Source organism: Megalobrama amblycephala, linkage group LG16 (genome assembly GCF_018812025.1).
Source record: "Megalobrama amblycephala isolate DHTTF-2021 linkage group LG16, ASM1881202v1, whole genome shotgun sequence".
NCBI classification, from domain to species: Eukaryota; Metazoa; Chordata; class Actinopteri; order Cypriniformes; family Xenocyprididae; genus Megalobrama; species Megalobrama amblycephala.
In genome coordinates, this window is record NC_063059.1 from 23,345,568 (window position 1) to 23,368,618 (window position 23,051).

The 23,051-nt window shown below is 37.2% G+C and overlaps 2 protein-coding genes across 2 annotated transcripts; one reads left to right on the forward strand and one right to left on the reverse strand.

Moving 5' to 3' along the window:
* Positions 1-4,813: 4,813 nt before the first annotated feature.
* Positions 4,814-7,974, forward strand: rnf26 (ring finger protein 26). The gene has a single exon (XM_048161114.1). The coding sequence runs from the start codon at positions 5,391-5,393 to the stop codon at positions 6,690-6,692; it is 1,302 nt and encodes a 433-aa protein (XP_048017071.1). The 5' UTR covers positions 4,814-5,390; the 3' UTR covers positions 6,693-7,974.
* A 7,729-nt stretch (positions 7,975-15,703) lies between these two features.
* Positions 15,704-22,714, reverse strand: c1qtnf5 (C1q and TNF related 5). Its single transcript, XM_048162095.1, has 3 exons — positions 22,562-22,714; positions 17,222-17,455; positions 15,704-16,594 (listed from the first exon to the last, which is right to left on the reverse strand). The coding sequence occupies exons 2-3, from the start codon at positions 17,445-17,447 to the stop codon at positions 16,074-16,076; spliced, it is 747 nt and encodes a 248-aa protein (XP_048018052.1). The 5' UTR covers positions 17,448-17,455; positions 22,562-22,714; the 3' UTR covers positions 15,704-16,073.
* Positions 22,715-23,051: the final 337 nt, after the last annotated feature.

The window sequence follows — 23,051 nt, forward strand, 5'->3', positions numbered from 1 at the left end:
CAACTCAAAAATCTAACTGGGTTGAAAATCTAAACAGGCCTTCATTAAGCATGTAAATGGCAAAAGATTAGCAATTTCTCTTTCTCGATCAATAAGTAGTTTGATATGCACTCAAAAAACAGTTTGCTGAATGAACTTAATGCGAGGAAAACTTTTCCACACAAAACATGTTTAAGTCCATTCAAACACAATCTCTGTTGAACAAACATAATTAATCAAAGTTTTTGTATATCAGAAAGCTAACTGAATGGCACATGGTAGCAAGCTAACAGGTATCGCTCATTGGATAAAGCTCTTTTCATAGCCAATATTTATTAGCCCACATGCTAGCTCCACTCTTCTCCATAATGATAACCACAAAAACTACAACATAACCAATGTTCCTAATTTTAAACATAAGTGAACATAAAATACTAATATATATTTCCTTCTCTAAAAAAAAAAAATAAAATACTCATTTACTCTCCCAATTCAGTCCCATGCAAAGCAAGCTGGAAACTAAATCCACTGTTAAATTTCACTTGTCAACAAACGTGATTCATGTAATCTCAAATTAAGTTCCATTTTCAAAAAATCGACTGCATGTAATGTAATTAAGTTGTGACAGAAAAAAATGTGTATGAATTGTGTTGCTATCCATCAACCCATCAAAGTTTCAAGAATATTTTGTAGACAAGGACAACTTCAATTCAACAAAATGTGTGCTAAGAAACCCACATCAATACTTTTTCATGTTGTTGTCTGAACAGAATCCAACAGCTATCGCCACATGTGAGAGGAAATACATGTTTTCTTAAGACATGGGTCAGTAAAACAATAGAGCAGCCATCAACAACATGACCTATTGTCACAATCAATTCACCCGTATTTTGTTTCCCTTGTGAGAGAAGGTTTCTTTTAATGCTCAAGGTAGCAAGGATCGGACAGGAGCACTTGAGGACTGTCATCACGTTTAATGGTGTGGAAGTGACCCGTAGGAATGGAAAATACAGCGGTTATGTTTTGCTTTATGCTCTAGAAGAAGGAAATCTGTCAAAGGAAATCTATTCTCCAGGGCTTTGTTACTTCCAAATGGGGGCCTCAGATCAGTGTAGTTTGTTTATTTTCCCAAGAGGCCCTCAGCTGAGAATGTCTGCTTGCCCTCAAACAAAGGTTAAACAGTGTTCGACCTGCCGGCCTTGATAAACGCTCAGCAGAACAGCAGTTGTGGGGTCCAACATGTCAAATTTTTTGTGTATTTGCATGTGTGTGTGTCTTTTCCCCTTTAAATATTAATGGAGACATTCATAAATTGTGTAACAGTAGCTAATTTGGCTATTCTTTCTCTATTGGCAAGCAAAACCGCACCTTTTGTTCAATATAAGTCATTAATCAGTTGTATATTTTATTCAGGTTTGAATCTTGATTGACATAAATGGAAATCATATTCGTTTATTTGTCCAACTCAAATGAGCAGACAAGATCATTATTTCAATGGACATTTAATATTTTCTCATCAAGTCCACTTCATGACAGAACAGACATTCTGATGATTGAGGTGGAAAATGTTAACAACCAAATATATGTTACAATAAAACAGACTTTAAAATAACTAGACCGGGACTAGCTGTCACACATTTTACTACAGTAAATATTTTTCAGTTAGGTTTGTTTTTTAAAGTCAGTTTCTGTACAAATATCTTAAAGTCCTGGCTACAAAAAAAATTGAATGTTTTTGCTCAGAAATATGATACAGTTTATTGAACACCCATTTTGTGACAACATATCCTGAAAGTAAGGCATGTTGACACACTGGGATAAGCAAACAGACTGATTTTCAGCTCTAAACAGGAAAACAGTTATGATACTGTTATGGAAAATTCTTTATTCTTTAGTGGTGAGAATGTAATGAAATGAGCACTCAAGAAATGTCTTTGTTGATTTTATTCTTGCAAGAAGGTTGTTCAATGCAGATACAGAGTTCTACAGAGAAGAACAACCACAGTTCTGCCTTATTGTTCCTTTTTATCCCAAACCAATCATAAAACACGTTACCATATAAAGATCAGAAGAATGTAAGATAAACTTGAAGTTTAAAAGATGAACTCCAAGCTGTCTAGACAAACACATTCATACCTTTGCCTCACTTCCTTTATGTTAGTTTCACAAGTGCTTCTTGAAAAAGAGAACAGCGTAAGCAGTTATTTCCCACTGAGCAGGCTGTTTTAAATGTCACAAGAACAGGGAGAGAGAAGTATCAATGCATCATATTACAAATAAAAACAAAAGTTAAACAATAAAATTTCCACCATGATACACAAAATAATTCATGAATCTGCAAAAAAGGAAAAATAAAAATATCAAACATTTATTTATTATATTTAGCCTATATAGGTCCATTTTATCAGTATTTTGGGTTAGTGACAAATAAGGTTTTTAAAAGTGTAAAAAAACATAATGGATATATATTTCATTTTTACCTTTTATTAAGTGTTAACAATGAGATTATGTGGTTTTTATAATGATTTAACACTACATTTGTTATTTTTTACAAGATGGACACAATTTGTCACCAAAAAAAGTCAAAAAATTTTGTTTTTATCGAATGACAATATTTTCAAACAATGCTAACAGGCTGATATCTAGCTAGCTAGCTAGCAAAAGGACAATAAAATATTTTATATTTAGTACAGGTTTTTTAAATATTACAACATTTTCCATGTTTTATAGCGGTTGTACCGAATGACCTGATGTTTCGGGACATGTGTATGAGCAAGTGAAAACATGAATTTTTCAAATAGTTAAGAGAGAGTTAGTTACTTTGCTTCAGGACCATGTGGTCCTTTGCAAGACTGCGTTCAGCCCTGACAAATGTTTTTTAAATGGAAACGGTGGTACGCAAGAGTTGCAACTATTGCATCTGAGAAGGACATTCTTTGTGTTCTTTTTGAAGAATTTTCGGAGCTTGATGAAATCAGTATAAATACATGTTTAATACAGCAAAATACGCTCAATGTTACAGTCACTGCCCTTGCCATCCAGAATAAAAGAGAACATCCCAATCAAGTGAAGGGATTTGTGGAAACTGTGGTTCCTAATTATTGTGATCCAACATTTGCCTTTATGTTTATGAAAGTTTATAAAAGTATACCACAATACAATAGCAAAATACATAAGTATAATATTTTTATGTTACATTAATCAGTGTCTAGCACACCTTCCTAAGGAAAGGATATGGACCAGAAGACATTGTAATTACTAAATGATATTTAGACAGACCTAAAGAAGTTCCAGATACTTGTGCTTATTATTTATGTTATTTTACCATTAAAAACATGTGCAAACAATATACTTGCTCTTGTGAATTTATTTTGATGTTAATTACATTTACAAGCTCTTTCTTTAATACCGTGTGGTTTATATGCATGTTGATGCTGATTGGGCTGACATTTTTGACACACCCACCAAACAAGAGAAAACGTATATCCCAAACCCGTTGCATACCGTTTCCAGGAAACATGTTGTTCAACCCAGAAACCGTAGCAAAACGTTGCGCGCCGGTTTGAGCTTGAACGTGCCCCTGGTGTCCGAATGATGTCACATCCTGTCACATGACATTGACTGCATGACTTGATCCAAAATGGTTCCTTTATATTGGTTACTCCGAATGACATCAATGAAATTCATTTTTCCGGACATTCTTTCTCATAACAAAGCAACGACTTCTAAACACAATTTTAATACCATTTTGCACTATGTTGATATATGATGTTATAAAATCATGCCAGAATAAAAAATACATATAATTTATTACATTTTAAGATATTTGAATCACAAATGAAATGCCTGAATTGGCCTTTGGATGGTTAAATTGAATGACCTTTTGACACTTCAAAATCTTTAAAATACCGTTATATGTAGCAAAATATAATAAGTTAATATAATTTTGGAGTCAATAAAAGAGATCTAGTTTTACTACCTTACAAACTTTGGATGTCATATCTTTGTTTTTGTTTTTATTATTATTAAGGCCTTTGAACCAGTTCTAATCTAGATGTTTAAACCAACATACAAAATCACCACTGATAGTCAAGTGACATCACCTTTATTTATTTAGTGCTTTTTACAGTACAGATTGTTTCAAAGCAGCTTGATGGTGATAACAGGGAAATTATGTAACAAAGTTCATTTCGGTTGTACAGCAGCTCTAGAAGAAAATAGTGTCATTGTCTAGCTTAAGTAAGTTCAGTGTTGATTCTGTTGTTGTTTTTTTTTTTTTTTTTTTTTTTTAAATCATTAGTTATTAATTTAGTTAATTTATCTATACAGCAGCTTTGGAGAAAACAGTGATGTAATCGTCCAGCTCAGTTCAGTTCTCATACAATAGAAACATAATTGTGTAACTAGACCTTTTTAAACGTTTACTGTATACTTTGTGTGATAGTTATCCCCGGTCAGTCCTACATTACAAAATGCGATTGCATTGTTTGAGAATTTAAATCAAAAACCGTAAAAACGTTTAAAATGGCAATAAAGTGCAAAGTGCACATGTCCACCTTAGGGACAAAAGTCAAATGCCTGCAATAAAAATCAGTGATTCAATCAAGCAGCCAATACAACACAACTGCTCATACTTGAAAAGAGCAAAGATACGGATTTATTTGTTTTAACTATCAATCACGAATGATGTAATTTTCTAAACTCCATAATTTCGCCAAAACTATTGTATCTGTAAAATAACCAGATCATGCTACGTGAAATGACCTGAAAAGTAAAGAAAATAAAGGTGGTGATAATAATTACAGCCGCGATTCTGCGCAGCCCGAGCGCCGAGTTGATCCCTTCAAATACGTGGTGTAAAGCGGAAACTGACAGAAACAGAGCGAGACGAGATGCTTTCAATTTGAGCACATTATTAATCCAAAGAAAGAAGCTTCTGAGTTTGTTGTCGTCTAGGAGCTTCATAACATAGCACGGACGCTTGGATTACACCGTTTTCTAAGAATGAACATTAGCTTGGGATACAGATCGGCACAACCAGCCAACATGAGCAGTTTCGATTTTCAAACGTAAACATCCGCCGAGCAGATCCCGTCCATGTGTGAGCGGCTACTTCTCGATGCTAACCATGGTTAGGATGAGTATATCTGAACAAACCAGAGGGCATATCATTCCTAGCTAATGCTCAGCTATAATACGACTGGAATTGCTTTTATGTGAATCTTAAGTGGCTTGCCAAGACGATAACATTTAGACGCGAATGGGTTAGCACGCGAGCTAACTTGGCTACCAAAGCTGTTTGTGTAACTACAGACTGAACTATGTCGTTTGACAGCACGAACAATACGACAGATGATATATAGTCCATCACGGCAAACTAAGGTGACATTTCACAAGCGGACATCCTTATTATGGGTCTACTGAACTTTATTTTTAGTTCAATTGGAAAATGCATAGATGTCATTTGCCTCCTTCTGGATTTAAATTTTGTGATTGTCAACTCATTAATTCAGCTGTTGGTGGCAGTGATCTCCTTTGTCAATAGTCTGCCCATGCTACTCACAAATTCAGTGTCAGAGTGCTGGAATCTCACTCTGCTTTGCATCATCACCATGAGGGACGGCGTGACCATTGTGACCCATAACATGGTCGGAGGCTGGATGCAGCTGCTCGGTGGCATGCTGGAAAGCTTCAAGATGATCGGATACCTGTCTTCACATCTGCTACTGCGCACCAAAGAGCTTCTTCACCGCGGCCTGCTGTCTGGACACGGTTTGCTGCGGCAGGCGTGGGAAGGCTGTGGCATCGTGTTCAGCCTGTTGCTGTATTTCATCAACACGATCATCAACTTGCTTCTCATAGGCACGCAAAATTTATACTCCGTGTTGGTCAGCACTGTGGAGGCGGTGTCCTGCCCTTTGCAGAAAGCTCTTGAGCTGACCCTGACTGTGCTGACCTTCCTGTACAGCAGTCTCGTTGGCACCTCTATCCTGCTGTGGACACCATGCAGACTAGCCATGGAGTTCCTGGGATCCGTCTGCCAGATATTCATGAGCGTGTTCCTGCTGAACTCTTATGGGCTGCTGCTCACGTTGGTCATCATCACGAGTGCCACCGTATACCTAAACCCTGCACTCCCAAGACGGGCATCTTTGTGCATAATCAACTACATCAACACCGTGCCCGTCCTGCGGCGTCTCCGAAGGACTCTACACCGCCTCTACGTGCTCGAGAGGAACGTGTGGCAGAGATTGGCCTGGCATCGCAGCCGGATAGGCCTCCTGGTGGTTCCTGCACGGAGAGAAGCTGCGGAAAGGGACGTTGGACAGCCCGAGCCCAACCTCGAGCCTCAAGTTGACCAAAACGCAGCAGATCAGGTGGTGGAAAACGCGCCTGAGGACACCAACCAAGCGGATGATCCTCTAAACCTGCCGCTTCCAAGCTCCAGCACTCACAGGCCGCTCCGGAAGTTTCCATCTGAGGACAGTTGCAAAGGCCCTCCGGACAACCTGCTGAATCTTCTGCAGGAGCAAGAGGAGAGGAAGAAATGCGTGATCTGTCAGGACAGCACCAAGACTGTTGTGCTTTTGCCTTGCCGTCACTTGTGCTTGTGTAGAAACTGCACCAACATCCTGCTGAGCCAGCCCATCTACCAACACAACTGCCCCCTGTGCCGCCACATGATCCTTCAGACCATGGACGTGTATCTCTGAGGGAAACGTTTACGGATGTGTTTCTGTCATCCTCAGGTTATTTGAGCAGCACTGTTCTTGAAATGTGGGAAACCACATGTTCCCTTTTCGTCTATGTCCATTCCACTACTATTGCTTGTATATAGATTTGAATCACAACCTTTTATAAATCGTGATGGCGAGGCTGACAACTGTGACTGTGTTTTCTTATGGTTTTGTATACATTGTCACTTTTTTCATCAGCTTTTAGAAGCAACACTATTTTTCTCATACAGCAATATCACATGAATGTAAGCTTTGTATTAAAAAACATTAAAATTGGAATGTAAGATTTGCTTAATTGAGTGTTTAAGGGGAATATTTGTATGCTACAATACTAACATTGGGCCTTATAGTATGAATTGTCTACTTAATTTTTTTTTTCTGACTGTAAAGGTGATCAAAGGTCATCTGCAACATCATATTGATTAATTTCTCTGTGTTGGAGAAATCTGTTTTGCTTTGCATACCTTGTAATCATTCCACCAAAGCCATTTTGCACTATTTGAGTAAACAAGTGGCACTACAATGTTTTCACAAGTCATTCTACAATCTGGTGATGTATTCATGCTTTTTTTGTCATTTATTATTGAAGAGCATTAAGGCTCTCTCACTGCTAAAATGGTATTGATCAATGCATTTTCAAATCGAAATGTTGTGCTTTTTTTTTTGTTTCGAGAGACAGTAATTTAATTCAGTTACCGGTAAAAACCAAGTGGCAGAAAGGCTTTTAGCTCGGCTTTGTTCAGTGGATGTTGTTATAAATCACTATTTTGGATAACATTTGTACGTTAGAGACACAAGGTACAGACTGTACTGGTTTATCTCATTTATTTTGGTCTTACATGATATTTCAAAACCTGAAATCCACAGTTGCATTCAGAAAGGCACAATGCGCAAGACAATCAAGTGCATTTAAGAGAAAAAAGCGTTTGCAAGACCCATGTAACCAGATTCATAAATGTCCTTTTGAAAAATATAATTACTCCGTTTAGTTCCTAATTATTTGTCACTCTCAATTCTGCTCAATGCAGGTGATAAGCACTAACCCATGGTCATTTTAAGGTTTTTAACCATTCCATTCATTCCATATTTAAGCCCCAAGACTTTTTGTATTCTTGTACCACAGACGTTTGTTTTCTATGAAGGTCTCCAGTAATGATTTTTGTGGGTAAAGCAGATGTGTGTCTCTCCAGAAGCCTGGATAATATCAAAACCACATTCATAGACTATCCAGATGAAGAATAAACAGTATTTGACTCTGTGGTTGTATTTTCTTTGTCTTCAGCACAAATTGTAGTAGTTTTCGTCATTGGACTAAAATGCAATTCACAACCATGTCTTTGTGATAAATGACGTATCCCACTTGAGATCTAGTGGAAGTACACTGAGATCAGCACAAGCATAGATTTTAAGCTGCTGATTGTGGGTGTGGGACCTGGAGTGGAGGCCACTTCCTCCAGTTGTTAAATAAAAAATAAAAAGATCCAGTGTTATCTACTTCCCTTTCAATCGAATGGAAATATTGTCTCATCTCAGCTCTGGAATATAACATAATTTGTTTTTTAACATTGGACCACTTTTTTCAGCTTTAAGTGGTTCATTTGATGTAAGGTGTGTGAAATGCAAGCATTATCTAGAAGTATAAAAGGAGACACATTCAGCACTGGACAGCTCCACGTTCCAGCTTTTTTAGCAAGAGGAAATATGAATCTCACATTGTTGTACACTTATAAGCAGTATTCAAGCAATCCCCTGAGTACTTACATTTGGATACGCCTTTCATGTCTGTTATCTGTTAGTGCATACTTGAGAACAATGCTTTAAAAATAACCAAAAGCTTAGGAAGTGAGGCACCATAAAGAATTTAACAGTGTAAAGCTTCCTATTTTTTAAACAGAGATGAAAGAGGATTTACTTGTTTATTTTGTGCCTTGAAATAAAATCAAGAACCACTTCACTGATTGTTATTCGCATGACAATGCAATGAGTCTTTAGAGTTAGCTATTTTAAATTCTCTCTTTTTCCCCGAATCTGGTTATTCTTGACTGCAGAAATTTAAATTGAAGCACAGGTGGGAAACTTTCTAGTTTGTTGACTGATTTATCAATTTGAGTCCCAGCTACAAGTTAACCTTTGCTAGCTGTTATGTGTAATGGTCTACCCTCTGACTAACCTTCAATAAATTACCATGTTATAAGAACATCTGCCCTTCTATTATTCTATTTTATTTAATTATTCAATTATTCTACTAAAATAGATCAACATTAAGAACATTTCAAAAGCATGATATTGTACCCTAAGCATTTCTATAAGCTTCCTTAATGAAGAAAAAAATAGAGCACTTGGGATAGTCATGCAGGAATGTGCTCTAGTGTACCAAGTATAGAACAGCTAGAATAGACTCGGTTCACAGGGTCATCCAATTCACAGTGTCTATGTCAGTCTGGCCTGGGTCCACTGAACCAATATGCTCGAGTTTATCTTACAAATAGGAAGTCCTGCCTCAGGGTCAATAGGAACGTTCCTGTCTCTGAGGATGAGAACAGGGAAAAACACCAGTTCCTCACACCCACACAGAGACTTCAACTGCATGGGGGACTTCCATTACGCCTATCGTTCATTATTCATTATGAAATTACACAAGGATTTGTATTAAACCGGCAATTATTGAGTAAATGCAAAGTAACTTTCGAAAACAAAAATATATATATTTTTTTAATATAAATTTTGAGCTAGACCATTCTTTGCTAATTCTTGTTTTTGTATGCAATTAGGCTGTTTTATGAGTGTGTGGCTATGATGATGATTTGCTGTTATTAGAGCAAAGTACACAACTAAACATTTTAATCAATAGAAATTTAACCTGTAATCCAGGCGCCAGTCCCCAGAAAGCCAAAGTAGACATTTAAAGTAAAATACAAAACAAATATTACGAAACATAATATACTATCCAACAGCGACACCAGCAATAAAGTTTAGAGAGAAGCAGGACGCCCAGAATAATGAAACGACGCCCTCTGCTGATATTAACAAAAATGGAAAAGATGTGATAAATGCATTAGACCTAAACATTATTTTAAAATGTTTAAAACTTAGTTATTTTTATGTGTTTTGGACATGTACCATGGTAGTTTGTGTAAATAACATGCCATATATATATATATATATATATATATATATATATATATATATATATATATATATATATATATATATATATATGCCAGTGGGTACGGAAAGTATTCAGACCCCCTTAAATTTTTCACTCTTTGTTATATTGCAGCCATTTGCTAAAATCATTTAAGTACATTTTTTTTCCTCATTAATGTACACACAGCACCCCATATTGACAGAAAAACACAGAATTGTTGACATTTTTGCAGATTTATTAAAAAAGAAAAACTGAAATATCACATGGTCCTAAGTATTCAGACCCTTTGCTCAGTATTTAGTAGAAGCACCCTTTTGATCTAATACAGCCATGAGTCTTTTTGGGAAAGATGCAGTTTTTCACACCTGGATTTAGGCATCCTCTGCCATTCCTCCTTGCATATCCTCTCCAGTTCTGTCAGGTTGGATGGTAAACGTTGGTGGGCAGCCATTTTTAGGTCTCTCCAGAGATGCTCAATTGTGTTTAAGTCAGGGCTCTGGCTGGGCCATTCAAGAACAGTCACGGAGTTGTTGTGAAGCCACTCTTTCGTTATTTTAGCTGTGTGCTTAGGGTCATTGTCTTGTTGGAAGGTAAACCTTCGGCCCAGTCTGAGGTCCTGAGCACTCTGGAGAAGGTTTTCGTCCAGGATATCCCTGTTCCTGGCCGCATTCATCTTTCCCTCGATTGCAACCAGTCGTCCTGTTCCTGCAGCCGAAAAACACCCCCACAGCATGATGCTGCCACCACCATGCTTCACTGTTGGGACTGTATTGGACAGGTGATGAGCAGTGCCTGGTTTTCTCCACACATACCGCTTAGAATTAAGGCCAAAAAGTTCTATCTTGGTCTCATCAGACCAGAGAATCTTATTTCTCACCATCTTGGAGTCCTTCAGGTGTTTTTTAGCAAACTCCATGCGGGCTTTCATCTGTCTTGCACTGAGGAGAGGCTTCCGTCGGGCCACTCTGCCATAAAGCCCCGACTAGTGGAGGGCTGCAGTGATGGTTGACTTTCTACAACTTTCTCCCATCTCCCGACTGCATCTCTGGAGCTCAGCCACAGTGATCTTTGGGTTCTTATTTACCTCTCTCACCAAGGATCTTCTCCTCCGATAGTTCAGTTTGGCCGGACGGCCGGCTCTAGGAAGGGTTCTGGTCATCCCAAACGTCTTCCATTTAAGGATTATGGAGGCCACTGTGCTCTTAGGAACCTTAAGTGCAGCGGAAATTTTTTTGTAACCATGGCCAGATCTGTGCCTTGCCACAATTCTGTCTCTGAGCTCTTCAGGCAGTTCCTTTGACCTCATGACTCTCATTTGCTCTGACATGCACTGTGAGCTGTAAGGTCTTATATAGATAGGTGTGTGGCTTTCCTAATCAAGTCCAATCAGTATAATCAAACACAGCTGGACTCAAATGAAGGTGTAGAACCATCTCAAGGATGATCAGAAGAAATGGACAGTGCCTGAGTTAAATATATGAGTGTCACAGCAAAGGGTCTGAATACTTAGGACTATGTGATATTTCAGTTTTTCTTTTCTAATTAATCTGCAAAAATGTCAACAATTCTGTGTTTTTCTGTCAATATGGGGTGATGTGTGTACATTAATGAGGAAAAAAATGAACTCACCCTCAAGCCATCCTAGGTGTATATGACTTTCTTCTTTCTGATGAACACAATCGGAGATATATTAATAAATATCCTGATGCATCTAAGCTTTATAATGGCAGTGAGCGGGATCAACGAGTATGAAGCTGAAAAAAGTGCTTCCATCCACATCCGTCCATCATAAACGTACTTCACACGGCTCTGGGGGGTTAATAATGGCCTTCTGAAGCGAAACAATGCATTTGTGTAAAATCCATATTTAACAAGTTATAAAGTAAAATATGTAGCTTCCACCAGACCGCCTTCCGTATTCTACTTACAGAAAAAGTGGCGTTGCGTCAGTTACACTTTTTCCATAAGTTGAATAGGGAAGGCGTAGGATGTAGTGTAAGCTTTTTGAACTGCAAGAGTTTTACATTTTCTTCGTAAGTAGAATACAGAAGGCGGTCTGGTGGAAGCTAGATATTTTACTTCATAACTTGTTAAATAAGGATTTTTTTTTTTTTTTTTTTTTACACAAACACATTGCTTGGCTTCAGAAGGCCTTTATTAACTCCCTGAAGCCGTATGGAGTATGTTTATGATGAATTAATGTGGATGGAGGCACTTTCTTCTTTCTCTTTCTCGTTGGTATCGCTCATTCCCATTATAAAGCTCGGATGCATCAGGATATTTATTAATATAACTCTGATTGTGTTCATCAGAAAGAAGAAAGTCATATACACCTAGGATGGCTTGAGGGTATTTAAAGCTTGGGGTCATTTTCATTTCAAAGTTTATAATTTTTGTGGATAAATCTGGTCTGTGATTCATATTGCTTTTAGAATTAATGATGTAGTATATTTCAACTGGCTGACATTCAGAAATTGGACCTTTAGATGCTATGTTTTGAAGTACCAAGTCAGACCTCCTTCTTTCATATGTTATATAAGCCTGTTAAACCAGCTCACTCAAAGATCTGCCATAAAGAGTCATAAATAATAGTGTTGTGAATGGTAATGATAAAAGTATTTGAGGTTGGATTCAGACACCCTTCTGAGCTTGTTTCTGTCTGGTTAAAGTGCTCTGCTAACAGCTGTGAAGGAGCAGGCCATGACCTCATGGAAATGAACTGCACAAAGGGAGGATACAAATGTACCTCTCATTCTTCTTAATGTTACTGCAAAAACATTCGGTGTAAGTCCCTGCCAGCAGCCTGGGGAAAATTGGAACTACTTGTCTTAGAACAAAAACATTCAGAAAAGCAGGAGAAAGGGGTAGAGAGAATCAGCTAAAGAAAGAAGCAGAGGCAAAGGAGAGAAAGATACATTTAGACAAGGGTCTTGTCAGTGTTGTGTAAAGTTAAAATACAAAGTTAAAGCTTTGTCTGTAAAATGAGGCTTGATTACATAACATCTGTGAATCAGCACAGAGAGGCAAACACAAATCATGGATTTTGGCCTTTTGAAAATATACAGTTGTTGCAGTTTGTTGTTTAAAGTCACCATGAAATCAAAATTGACAATATATATATATATATATATATATATATATATATATATATATATATATATATATATGTATTGTCAATTTTGATTTCATATATACAGTACAGTCCAAAAGTTTGGAACCACTAAGATTTTTAATGTTTTTAAAAGAAGTTTCGTCTGCTCACCAAGGCTACATTTATTTAATTAAAAATACAGTAAAAAACAGTAATATTGTGAAATATTATTACAATTTAAAATAACTGTTTTCTATTTGAATATATTTCACAAAGTAATTTATTCCTGTGATGGCAAAGCTGAATTTTCAGCATCATTACTCCAGTCTTCAGTGTCACATGATCCTTCAGAAATCATTCTAATATGCTGATTTGCTGCTCAATAAACATTTAATGTGTACAATTGTACAAAATATTTGTGTACAATATTTTTTTTCAAGATTATTTGATGAATAGAAAGTTCAAAAGAACAGTGTTTATCTGAAATCTAATCTTTTGTAACATTATAAATGTCTTTACTGCCACTTTTGATTGATTTAATGCATCCTTGCTGAATAAAAGTATTCATTTCTTTCATTTCTTTTCAAAAAATAAAAAATACAAATTCTTACTGACCCCAAACTTTTGAACGGTAGTGTATAATGCTACAGAAGCTTTGTATTTCAGATAAATGCTGTTCTTTTGAACTTTCTATTCATCAAGGAATCCTGAAAAAAAAAGTTTTCAAAACTGTTTTCAACATTGAAAATAATCATAAATGTTTATTGAGCAGCAAATCAGCATATTAGAATGATTTCTGAAGGATCATGTGACACTGAAGACTGGAGTAACGATGCTGAAAATTCAGCTTTGCATCACAGGAATAAATTACTTTGTCAAATATATTTAAATAGTACACAGTTGTTTTAAATTGTAATAATATTTCACAATATGACTGTTTTTTACTGTATTTTTAATTAAATAAATGTAGCCTTGGTGAGCAGACGAAACTTCTTTTAAAAACATTAAAAATCGTAGTGGTTCCAAACTTTTGGACTGTACTATATATATATATATATATATATATATATATATATATATATATATATTTACAGAATGTTGCAGTGTGTAATATAAATGACTTATCAATGCATAACACATCATTGTTGTTTTAAACTTCATGTGCACTTGCAATCTTTAATCAAAAATATTAACCTTCCCTCTCCCTTGAAACAGCATGTTCTCTATGACATATGTCCAGGCGGAGGGTGGGGCTAAATATCCTTCACGACTGACTCCAACAAACTTCCTACGATCCAATCAATTCCAGGACGGAATTAATTCCTACCTACATTTTTGTCTCATTCCAGAAGCCGTTTCACTTGTATATACGTCACAATAGGGAAGAAAATTCTATCGCAACTTCCATTTCATGCTGACTTTTAAGGTGCGGTCGCATTAGTGAAACTTAGAAAAAATTTTGCAGGCAAAGAACTCCCTTGTTCATTATCAGTAATGTATTAATGCATGAAACAGCTTATTAAACACAAACTAAGCAGCTTTATTTTACTCAACGTAGCAAATTAATTTGTTCAAAGTTGACAACAAAGCTCTCAAAACCGATGTGAATTCCCTGCAGGGAAATAATTACAGATTGCATGGATTCCTATTGAAAAAACTGCACTTCGCCTGCAAAAATTCGCTGAACAACGATAAATGTGACTTAGGCAATATTTGGGTGGGAAAAGAATGTCAATTATCAATAGCAGTGATGAATGAAACACCACTTAAGGTGCTGTTTCGCAAGAAAAATGTATGAAGTAAACCTTGCACAGAAGTCACTTTCAAACCAAGCAGCTTTCTGTTGGTCAACACAGCAAATCCACGTGATCAACTTGAACCTGTTGCATGGGGAATTCTTTTGTGCAAAATTCCCAATCGTGTGTGTGGATTCCTACTTAAGTGACTACATTTGCCTGTGAAAATTTTGCCAAACAACAGTAAATGTGATCGCACCTTTACTCAGAGGTCACTTCCAACCTAAGCAGCTTTATATGGATCAACACAGTGAATTTGTGTGTTTAAAAGTTTAACAAACTTAAATCCAGGGGTGTTAACTGGGGCACAGGCCCCTCATCAAAAAAAGTCTCCCCATATTTCCCCAACCATGCAGATTCCTATTGAGATGACTGCATTTATCCTGTGGAATGTTGCAGTACAAAGGGAATGTGTCTACAACAGTATGCTCAAACACTAGAGATACGGTATAAAATTTTATGACTCCATAAAAGATAAAGAGATATTTCACAAGAACGGAAACTGGAGCTTTAACAAATCATTCTTTGGGCCAGATGATTTCCATAAATCATTTGATTTAGTTAAAAAAAAAAAAAAAACAGTCTAAATGATTTGTTCTTGAATATGATGCATAAGTAATACAGACACTTTCATGATGCTTTTGCATCCTTTTTTTCAAAGTCCTCCAGTACCTATTCATTGTAATTATAATGAAAAGAGTGACTTGTAATTTTTTTTTTTTTTTTTTTAAATTCTCCATTTGTGTTTCACAAAAGTCATACAGGTTTAGAACAACATGAGTGAATGAATAATAATTACAGCATTTCCTGTTATAGGTGCACTATTGCTTTAAATGCACACTGAAACATGAAACCACAGCTCTCCATTTCCCAGCAGTAGAAAATTGCTTTTCCTTGTAACATTTACTGACAAATTAGGTAATTATGGGTGTCATATTTTATTGAAGTCATATTCCAGAGACGTGTTGGAAAGTATTTATTGTTCTTTTTCACAAAATATAGACTGCCATCAGAATAAACATTTTCAGAGAAAACAGCAGAAGGTTTTCTTCTTCAGTATTTAAATTTTTTTATTCCATATTTCCAAAGTTTCATTAATGACATTCATACTTTCATTCTTTGCATGGCAACACTCCTTATTCTGTATGACTAAATGTGCTTATAACTGAATCATCTGTGCAATGCTGATCATATCTGATTCTACTTGAAATGATTATCAATGGAGGCCAATCAAAGACCTTTGTCTTATCCATAACAGTGCTTTTACAATTCATGAAACCTGCATGTGGTAAACAGAAAATTAGGCGCAGTGTGATTTAAATCTATGCAAAAACAGCAGAGTTTTTCCAGTCTGAGTACACTAGGAAACCAGTGAAAGTGCTGTCTGTCTTTGGGCTGGAGTAAAAGCCAGTGTACTCGCCCAGGGCCATTTGCACCCACACCTGATCTCCTGGAATCAAGTGCACTAGTGTTCCTCCAGACAGCGAGGCTGGTTTGGACCAGTTCCCGAAGATCTGAAAGTAGGAGGCCACGGTGTTTCCGTTCTTTATGAGGTCAAACTGCAAGCTGGAGCGGTAGACTGTGGCGTGAACGGCGAAGTAGTAAACGCCCGGCACTCTGCACGTGAATCTTCCCGTCTCGGGATTGTAATCGCCCTGCTCGTTGAGAATCACTTTGTCGAAGCGAACCGCATCCCCTACCGTCAATGGAGTCGTGCGGGCCTCAGACAGTTTGGCACTAAAAGCTGATTTGGGGGCTACCGCACACTCGCCCGGGGTTCCTCTCTCTCCTTTTTCCCCTGGATCCCCTCGGTCTCCTGTGAGGCCCCTCACGCCCGACTGACCTGCCATAAGCATCATGGGATTTTCATGATTTACTATTGACATTCAATAGAGTGCTGCAGGTATTTTTGTAGGCCAAAACCTGAAACGAGTTAGCATTTTAGCACTTCCAGTTCCATCAGTTAGTGGGTTTTTTGAATGGGTTTTTGGTTAAATGCCTGAAATATGGTCTGTTTAAAACAAGCTCAAGATATTTTCATGTTTTATTCTACAACATAAAATACAACAGTAATATCCCCTTGTGATTTTTTTTAAAGCTTTTACTTGACTAGAAAAAGGTTGCTAACAAGTGGCGAAATGGGAATACGGAGTTTGTGTTTATAATCATGCTCTCACAAACAATTCTAAATCAAAATTTCGATTGTATGTATGCTTCAAAATTCATAATTTTGTACATTTGTGAAGATTATCATGATGAATGAAATGTGTAAGAGAAATAAACTTTTGTTGGCCAAGGAGCTAATTTTCTTCAAAAATTCAAAAGCCAGTGAAAAAATCCTATTGTGTTTTTGTTGAGGGACCCAGGGCGATGCTAACCTTCGGTTTGGCCTATAAAAACATGTCATAATTACAGCACTCTATGGGAGGAGAAGGTGAGAAAAACACCATTGAGGTTGGTATTTTTGTACCTGGTTCTCCTCTCTCCCCTCTTTCCCCTTTCTCTCCTTGTTGAGCATCACGGCCGTCTCGTCCATCCCTGCCGGGCTGACCGGGGCTGCCGTGCAACCCAGGAGATCCTGGGATACCTGGGCTTCCTGTGCACAAACTGGGGATCTTGTTGTCTTCAAGTGAATTAGAACAATGTACTGCAATAACAAGCAGCAACGAAAGAGGCCATGTCTGTAGAGATGTCATCGCTCAGTCTGTGGAAAAAAGGACAAAATGGAAGAAAAAAACTGTCTCAATCTTGTAGCTTGTTTCGAGATGATTTCAGCATCACTGAGACTGAAAATAGACCTATGGTATGAAGTCTGCAGATAATGTAAAAAGCAGTAATGCACTCTTGAGAGTTGCATTATCTCTAATAGGGTTGTTGAAAATAGGGTGATCATGCCAAGGAAATTTTATAGTACATCATAATTATTAAAACACAAGCTCCACTATGTAAGTGTAAAAGCAGATAAAGAAATATAGCTTGGGAATTCATTTCTTAAAGCTGCAGTGTTTTATACATTTTAGCGCCATCTAGCGGTCTCTAGTGGTCTGTGTATTATATTCTGACTTGCACAAGTCATTTGGATCACTAGTATGATACTTCTATAGTGATTTATTATTATTATTAGGACCCAAGCCACTCAGGCACAGGGCCCTTTTGTTTTTCTAAGGAGAATTATTTTTTTCCCGTCATCCGGGGCTTTTTGGCAGCCTTAACATGCTCAAAAACTCTTGAAAATTGGCACACACATTGGAATCTGCGGCCATTAGGATGCCGCAAAGGCTGGGACCCGGGCATGGCAGGGGGGCTCGACAGCGCCCCCTTGAATGGTGTCTGAAAACTTGGTCTGTATCAAACACATGTATTTGTATGAAACTCGGTACATATATAGACCTCATCAGGCCTAACATCTTTCATGCAGCAACTTTTCAAGTTATACGCCCACTCAACAGGAAGTCCGCTATTATGGGTTGTTTGAAAAACGTATGCTCTGGAACTTGATATACATCTCCTAGGCAATTAATCTGATCACCGCCAAACTCGGTCAGAATGAACGTATGCTCTGGAACTTGATATACATCTCCTAGGCAATTAATCTGATCACCGCCAAACTCGGTCAGAATGAACGTATGCTCTGGAACTTGATATACATCTCCTAGGCAATTAATCTGATCACCGCCAAACTCGGTCAAGAGATTGAGGATGTAAAATTGCGAGCGTATTTTTGATATCTCAAACGGTTTGGCTGTGGCGAGGCAAATTTACGGCGAGAAAAGGGAAACAGGAAATGTGTTATAACCTCTGCAAACATTGATTTATGTTTATGAAACTTCAGCTGTGTGTTCGTTGTAGGAGGCTGATCACATGGATGTGTCTATTGTGAGTCATAGTTATAGCTCCACCAATTGGCAGCAGGAAGTGTGTTACTTTCAAAATGCTTTAAGATAACACTCTAATTTTTACCCAGTTTATTTCAAACTTCATTAGAATAATGTCAAGACATAACGAATGTAGACTTGTAAAAAGATTTTTTTTTAATTTTTCAAACACGGTTGCCATAGCAACAGATCAAACGTCAATATTTGTTTTGGATGGGTTTGAGACACTTAGCATGCTTCAAATTGCATGAAACTCGACTCATGTCAGGATTGTCATCCAGTAGACATGGGCAAAGCCTCAGAAACGAGCAGGAAGGAGGGCCTCTATAGTGCCACCTTTTGAAAAAAGTGGGGCGTTAGTTTAACCTACAGTCACCAAACTCGGAACACATATTGTTCTCATTAAGCCGGACAACTTTCTAATTTACAGTCATTAGCTCTGATCAACAGGAAGTTCGATATTTTGGTTTGAATGTGGATTTTTTCACCCTCTCTCTCCCACTCTCTGTGGTGGCCATTACACCACAATTGTCCCCACAATTCACAAAAACAAATCTGTGTGTGTTTACCCTTTTTTTTGATGAAAATATTGAACTGCAAATAATAACTTCACACTCAATTGAAATTGAACCATGACATTATATTTGGACAGGACTACTTTTCAAATGTCATTTGAGTTACAATTATTATTACCAACACCTGTGATTTCATGTTCTGATTCACAGAGGAGAGTCTGTGTTTTCTAGACATGGGTGTTATAGAAAGTCATGTGCTGTATTTGCAAACATCATGTACAACGCATGTCCTTTAAATGGAATTATTTATTGATATAATTCAAATTTATTAAAAATCCATATTTTAGTAAATTTCACTTGATTTTATAAAAGTGGCTGTTTAAAATAAACTTGCATAAGTGAGTAGAAAAATTTAGACATGAAAAATGTACTATTACCTGAGACTGATATTAAAATTGTCTTTGCACATTCTGTGATTTGGCTCCATTTATTAATTTTATTTTATTGTTTCATCGTATACCACACATATTTAAATTAAATGAAAGCATGCCGGTGCACAAACAATAGTTCAGGGAGGTCAAGAAACACATGAAGAGAAGTGCAATCACAGACATTCGCATCAAAACTGGATTACATTTTTTTAGAGTACTGTTAAATTTGCGCATATAACAGCATGTAATTTGCTCTAGAATGTTTATAGAGGTTGTCTGAGAAAAACACACATGGCAGATTAAGATGATATTCTGCACATTTGAAATTGACCTTTATGACATAAAATTCATCTACATTTAAACAATCTCATGGATGTGCCTGTTGTGGTTTATGATCATTTGGGCACCAACTGCTGCAGTAAATGTGGTGTATTTAAATGACTTTGACATAGACCTTTTGTCTTTACCCATTTTACATGCCTATTGCCCGCTGTGCACAGTTGCCCTGAAGCCACCGGGTTGGAAACTCGACACACGTCAGGATTGTCATCTAGTAGACATGGGCAAAGCCTTAGAAATGGATGGGGAGGAGGGCCTCTATAGCGCCACCTTTTGACAAAAGTGGGGGGGTTAGTTTTAACTACAGTCACCAAACTCGATATGCATATTGTTCTCAATTAAGCCGGACAATTTTCTAATTTACAGTCATTAGGTCCGACCAACAGGAAGTCAGATATTTTGGTTTGAATGTGGATTTTTTGAATAAACAAGCTCTGAAATTTTAACTACTCCTTTTAGGGGATTCATTCAATCGCCCACAAAAATTTCTGAACATGATGACAAGATACTGAAGATACTAAATTGTGAACAATTACAGGATATCTCGAATGGTGTTACCATGGCCAGGGTTTAATTCAACAGCAGCAATCACAGACATTCGCATTAGACTGGATTAGATTTCTCAGAGTACTGTGGAGTTTGAGCAAATAACAGTATATAATTTGCTCTGGAATTTTTATATAGGTTGTCTGAGAAAAACACAGACATGGCAGATTAGGATGATATTCTGCACTTTTTTGGAAATGACCCTTCGCAAAGTAAGGAAAAACGCAGAAAGACGTCAGTACTTATCATTTTTAAGTTTAAGTCCACCGAGGTTAATCTTTTAACTCCTGACTGCTGTGTCGGACAAAATGGCGGATTCTGCGTTCTGATTGGCTAGATCGCTTGTCAATCAAACTCCCGGTGAAGGGTCAGTTGACCTATGACATTCTATGACATGAAATTCATCTAAATTTAAACAATCTCATGGATGTGGCTGTTGTGGTTTGTGATCATATGGGCACCAGCTGCTGCAGTAAATGTGGTGTATTCAAATAACTTTGACATAGTCCTTTTATGTTTACCCATTTTAAATGCTTATTGCCTGCTGTGCACAGTTGCCCTGAAGCCACCGGGTTAGGGGTGCCACCAGGCTTGTGCCCGACATCGCTGCTTGCAGCTATATTTATTATTATTTCTTCATCACTTTGTAGCCTGATAGCGCCAGTCTTCTTTCACTTTCATTCATATTGAAAAGAGTGGCCAGGAAATTCTTACAGAAGAAAGGAACACATAAGGGTTTGGATCATTTTTGGGTGAACTATCCCTTTAATAACTGTCTCCAGTTATGCGATTTTGTCAGCTGTTTTTCCTAAAAAAATAAAAAATAAAAAAAAAAGCTCAGTGTCATCTACAGTACTGAGGGGTTTAAAATTTATGTTTGTAGTTAGTTGGTGAATAACAAAAATGCAGAATGTGCTAATCACATAATAAATTTTACTGTCTACCATCTCTCATTGATGAGGTGCTGAAGCCAGTCAATATAATCAGGCTTCAAACACACACTGTCTCTACAGGAGTAAGTATTCATGGGCTTGTCAGCTCTCGTAATCCTGTCTGGAACGAAGCATTTCCAAGATTTTATGTCTTGCCGTAAATCAGCAGGTTTCTATTCAAGTCTGCTGACTGTCAAACAGCTGTTTCTTATGAAAGTTCAGAAACTGCTGATGATTCACACTGAGAAATACAACCAGACCACCAAAGCATTCTTCGAACATTCTGCAGAATCAGTTAAAGTGCTGGTATCTTTAATTTAAGAGAAACATCTGTCCTAGGACATCTGGACAGTTATCTCTCAGGACTGTGTTGAAAGTATTTTGGTTCTAAATGCTTTGAGCAGCTCAATCCGTGAGCCATGTTAGGACATCAGAGGAATGACTGCCAAAGAGCACAAAACAAATACCTTCATTCCAATGTCAACTGGATGGTCTGATTTCCAAAATAAAGCATCACTCATTCTTATATGCGTCTCATTCTTTATTATTGCAGCTTTGTATCGGCACAAACTTTTAACGTTGGGGTACATTCCCACAATATCAGTGCAACCTTTACATTATATTACAAATTAAACTTTGAGATGAAATATGGGATGAATTAGTTTTCTCCAAAGGTGCTTATCCTGAAACTTCAGTGCATTATAAATGGGTCTCTCAACTGGTATTAATCATAAATTTGTAGGAAGAAAAGGTCATCTCTCAGTTTTTAAATATTTGGCTTCAGAAATGTGAATTGTAGTAAACTGAATCTTTGCCAGTCTCATTAGCAGGAAAAAAAAATGACCAAGCTGAGATCAGGATCGAGCAGTAATGATAAACAATCTTGACAAAAACAAAAGTTACATAAGAGACTGGATAATATTTCCATTTCAATACTCAGCAGTGTTATTTCATAATAAACAACATTATTGTTAGTCGAAGTGAAATAATAATAGTTATATCTGCGTCAAAGTTTCTAAAGTGCAGACTGTCAAGGCAAAATTAAGAATTTGCCTATAAAACAAAACAAAAAAGTTACCTTAACACATTATTAGTGGTAGCAGTCAGATCCCTCATGACTAAACACATTTCACAATTATGTAAAAAAAAAAAATAAAAAAAATCAAACTTACCATTTACGTTTTTTGAAGCTCCACTGGATTGACAGTCTTGAGCAGGCAAAAGAGAAACGAGCAGTGAAACTCTTTTCTTTGCCGTCCAAGGCGTCTGGGAAAAAATGAGCCCTCCTAGCCTTTAGAGGAAATGGGAAGCTATTGGAAGCCAATTAGAAATAGAGAGAGGCTGGGAGATGGGGAGGGAGAAAGAGAGATCATCCAAAGTACGAGGACTAAATGTTTGTAGCTTGTCCAACTTTATAAGCATAAACATTATCTGATACAGCACAGCCTTAAAGATGGGGTTTTGGGCGCCAGTGAACAGTCTGACGAGACCCTTGTGTATTTAATTAGTGTGGGGTTTACAAAGGAAGGTTGCCAGTTTATTGTGGCGGATTTGCGAGAAATAAACCGTTCAAGGATTACAGCCCTGTGGTCAAGTGGAAGACTGAACTATTTTTGCTTTAAAAACACAAAGAATACTTTCTAAACAATGTCAATGATCATG

Excerpts from the sequence above, each read along its gene's own strand:
- rnf26 (XM_048161114.1), top strand. The coding sequence starts at position 5,391 with ATGGGTCTACTGAACTTTATTTTTAGTTCAATTGGAAAATGCATAGAT.
- c1qtnf5 (XM_048162095.1), bottom strand. The coding sequence starts at position 17,447 with ATGACATCTCTACAGACATGGCCTCTTTCGTTGCTGCTTGTTATTGCA. Across the intron at positions 16,595-17,221 it reads AGGGGAGAGAGGAGAACCAG|GTCAGTCGGGCGTGAGGGGC; the intron begins GTACAAAAATAC and ends TGCTTATGGCAG.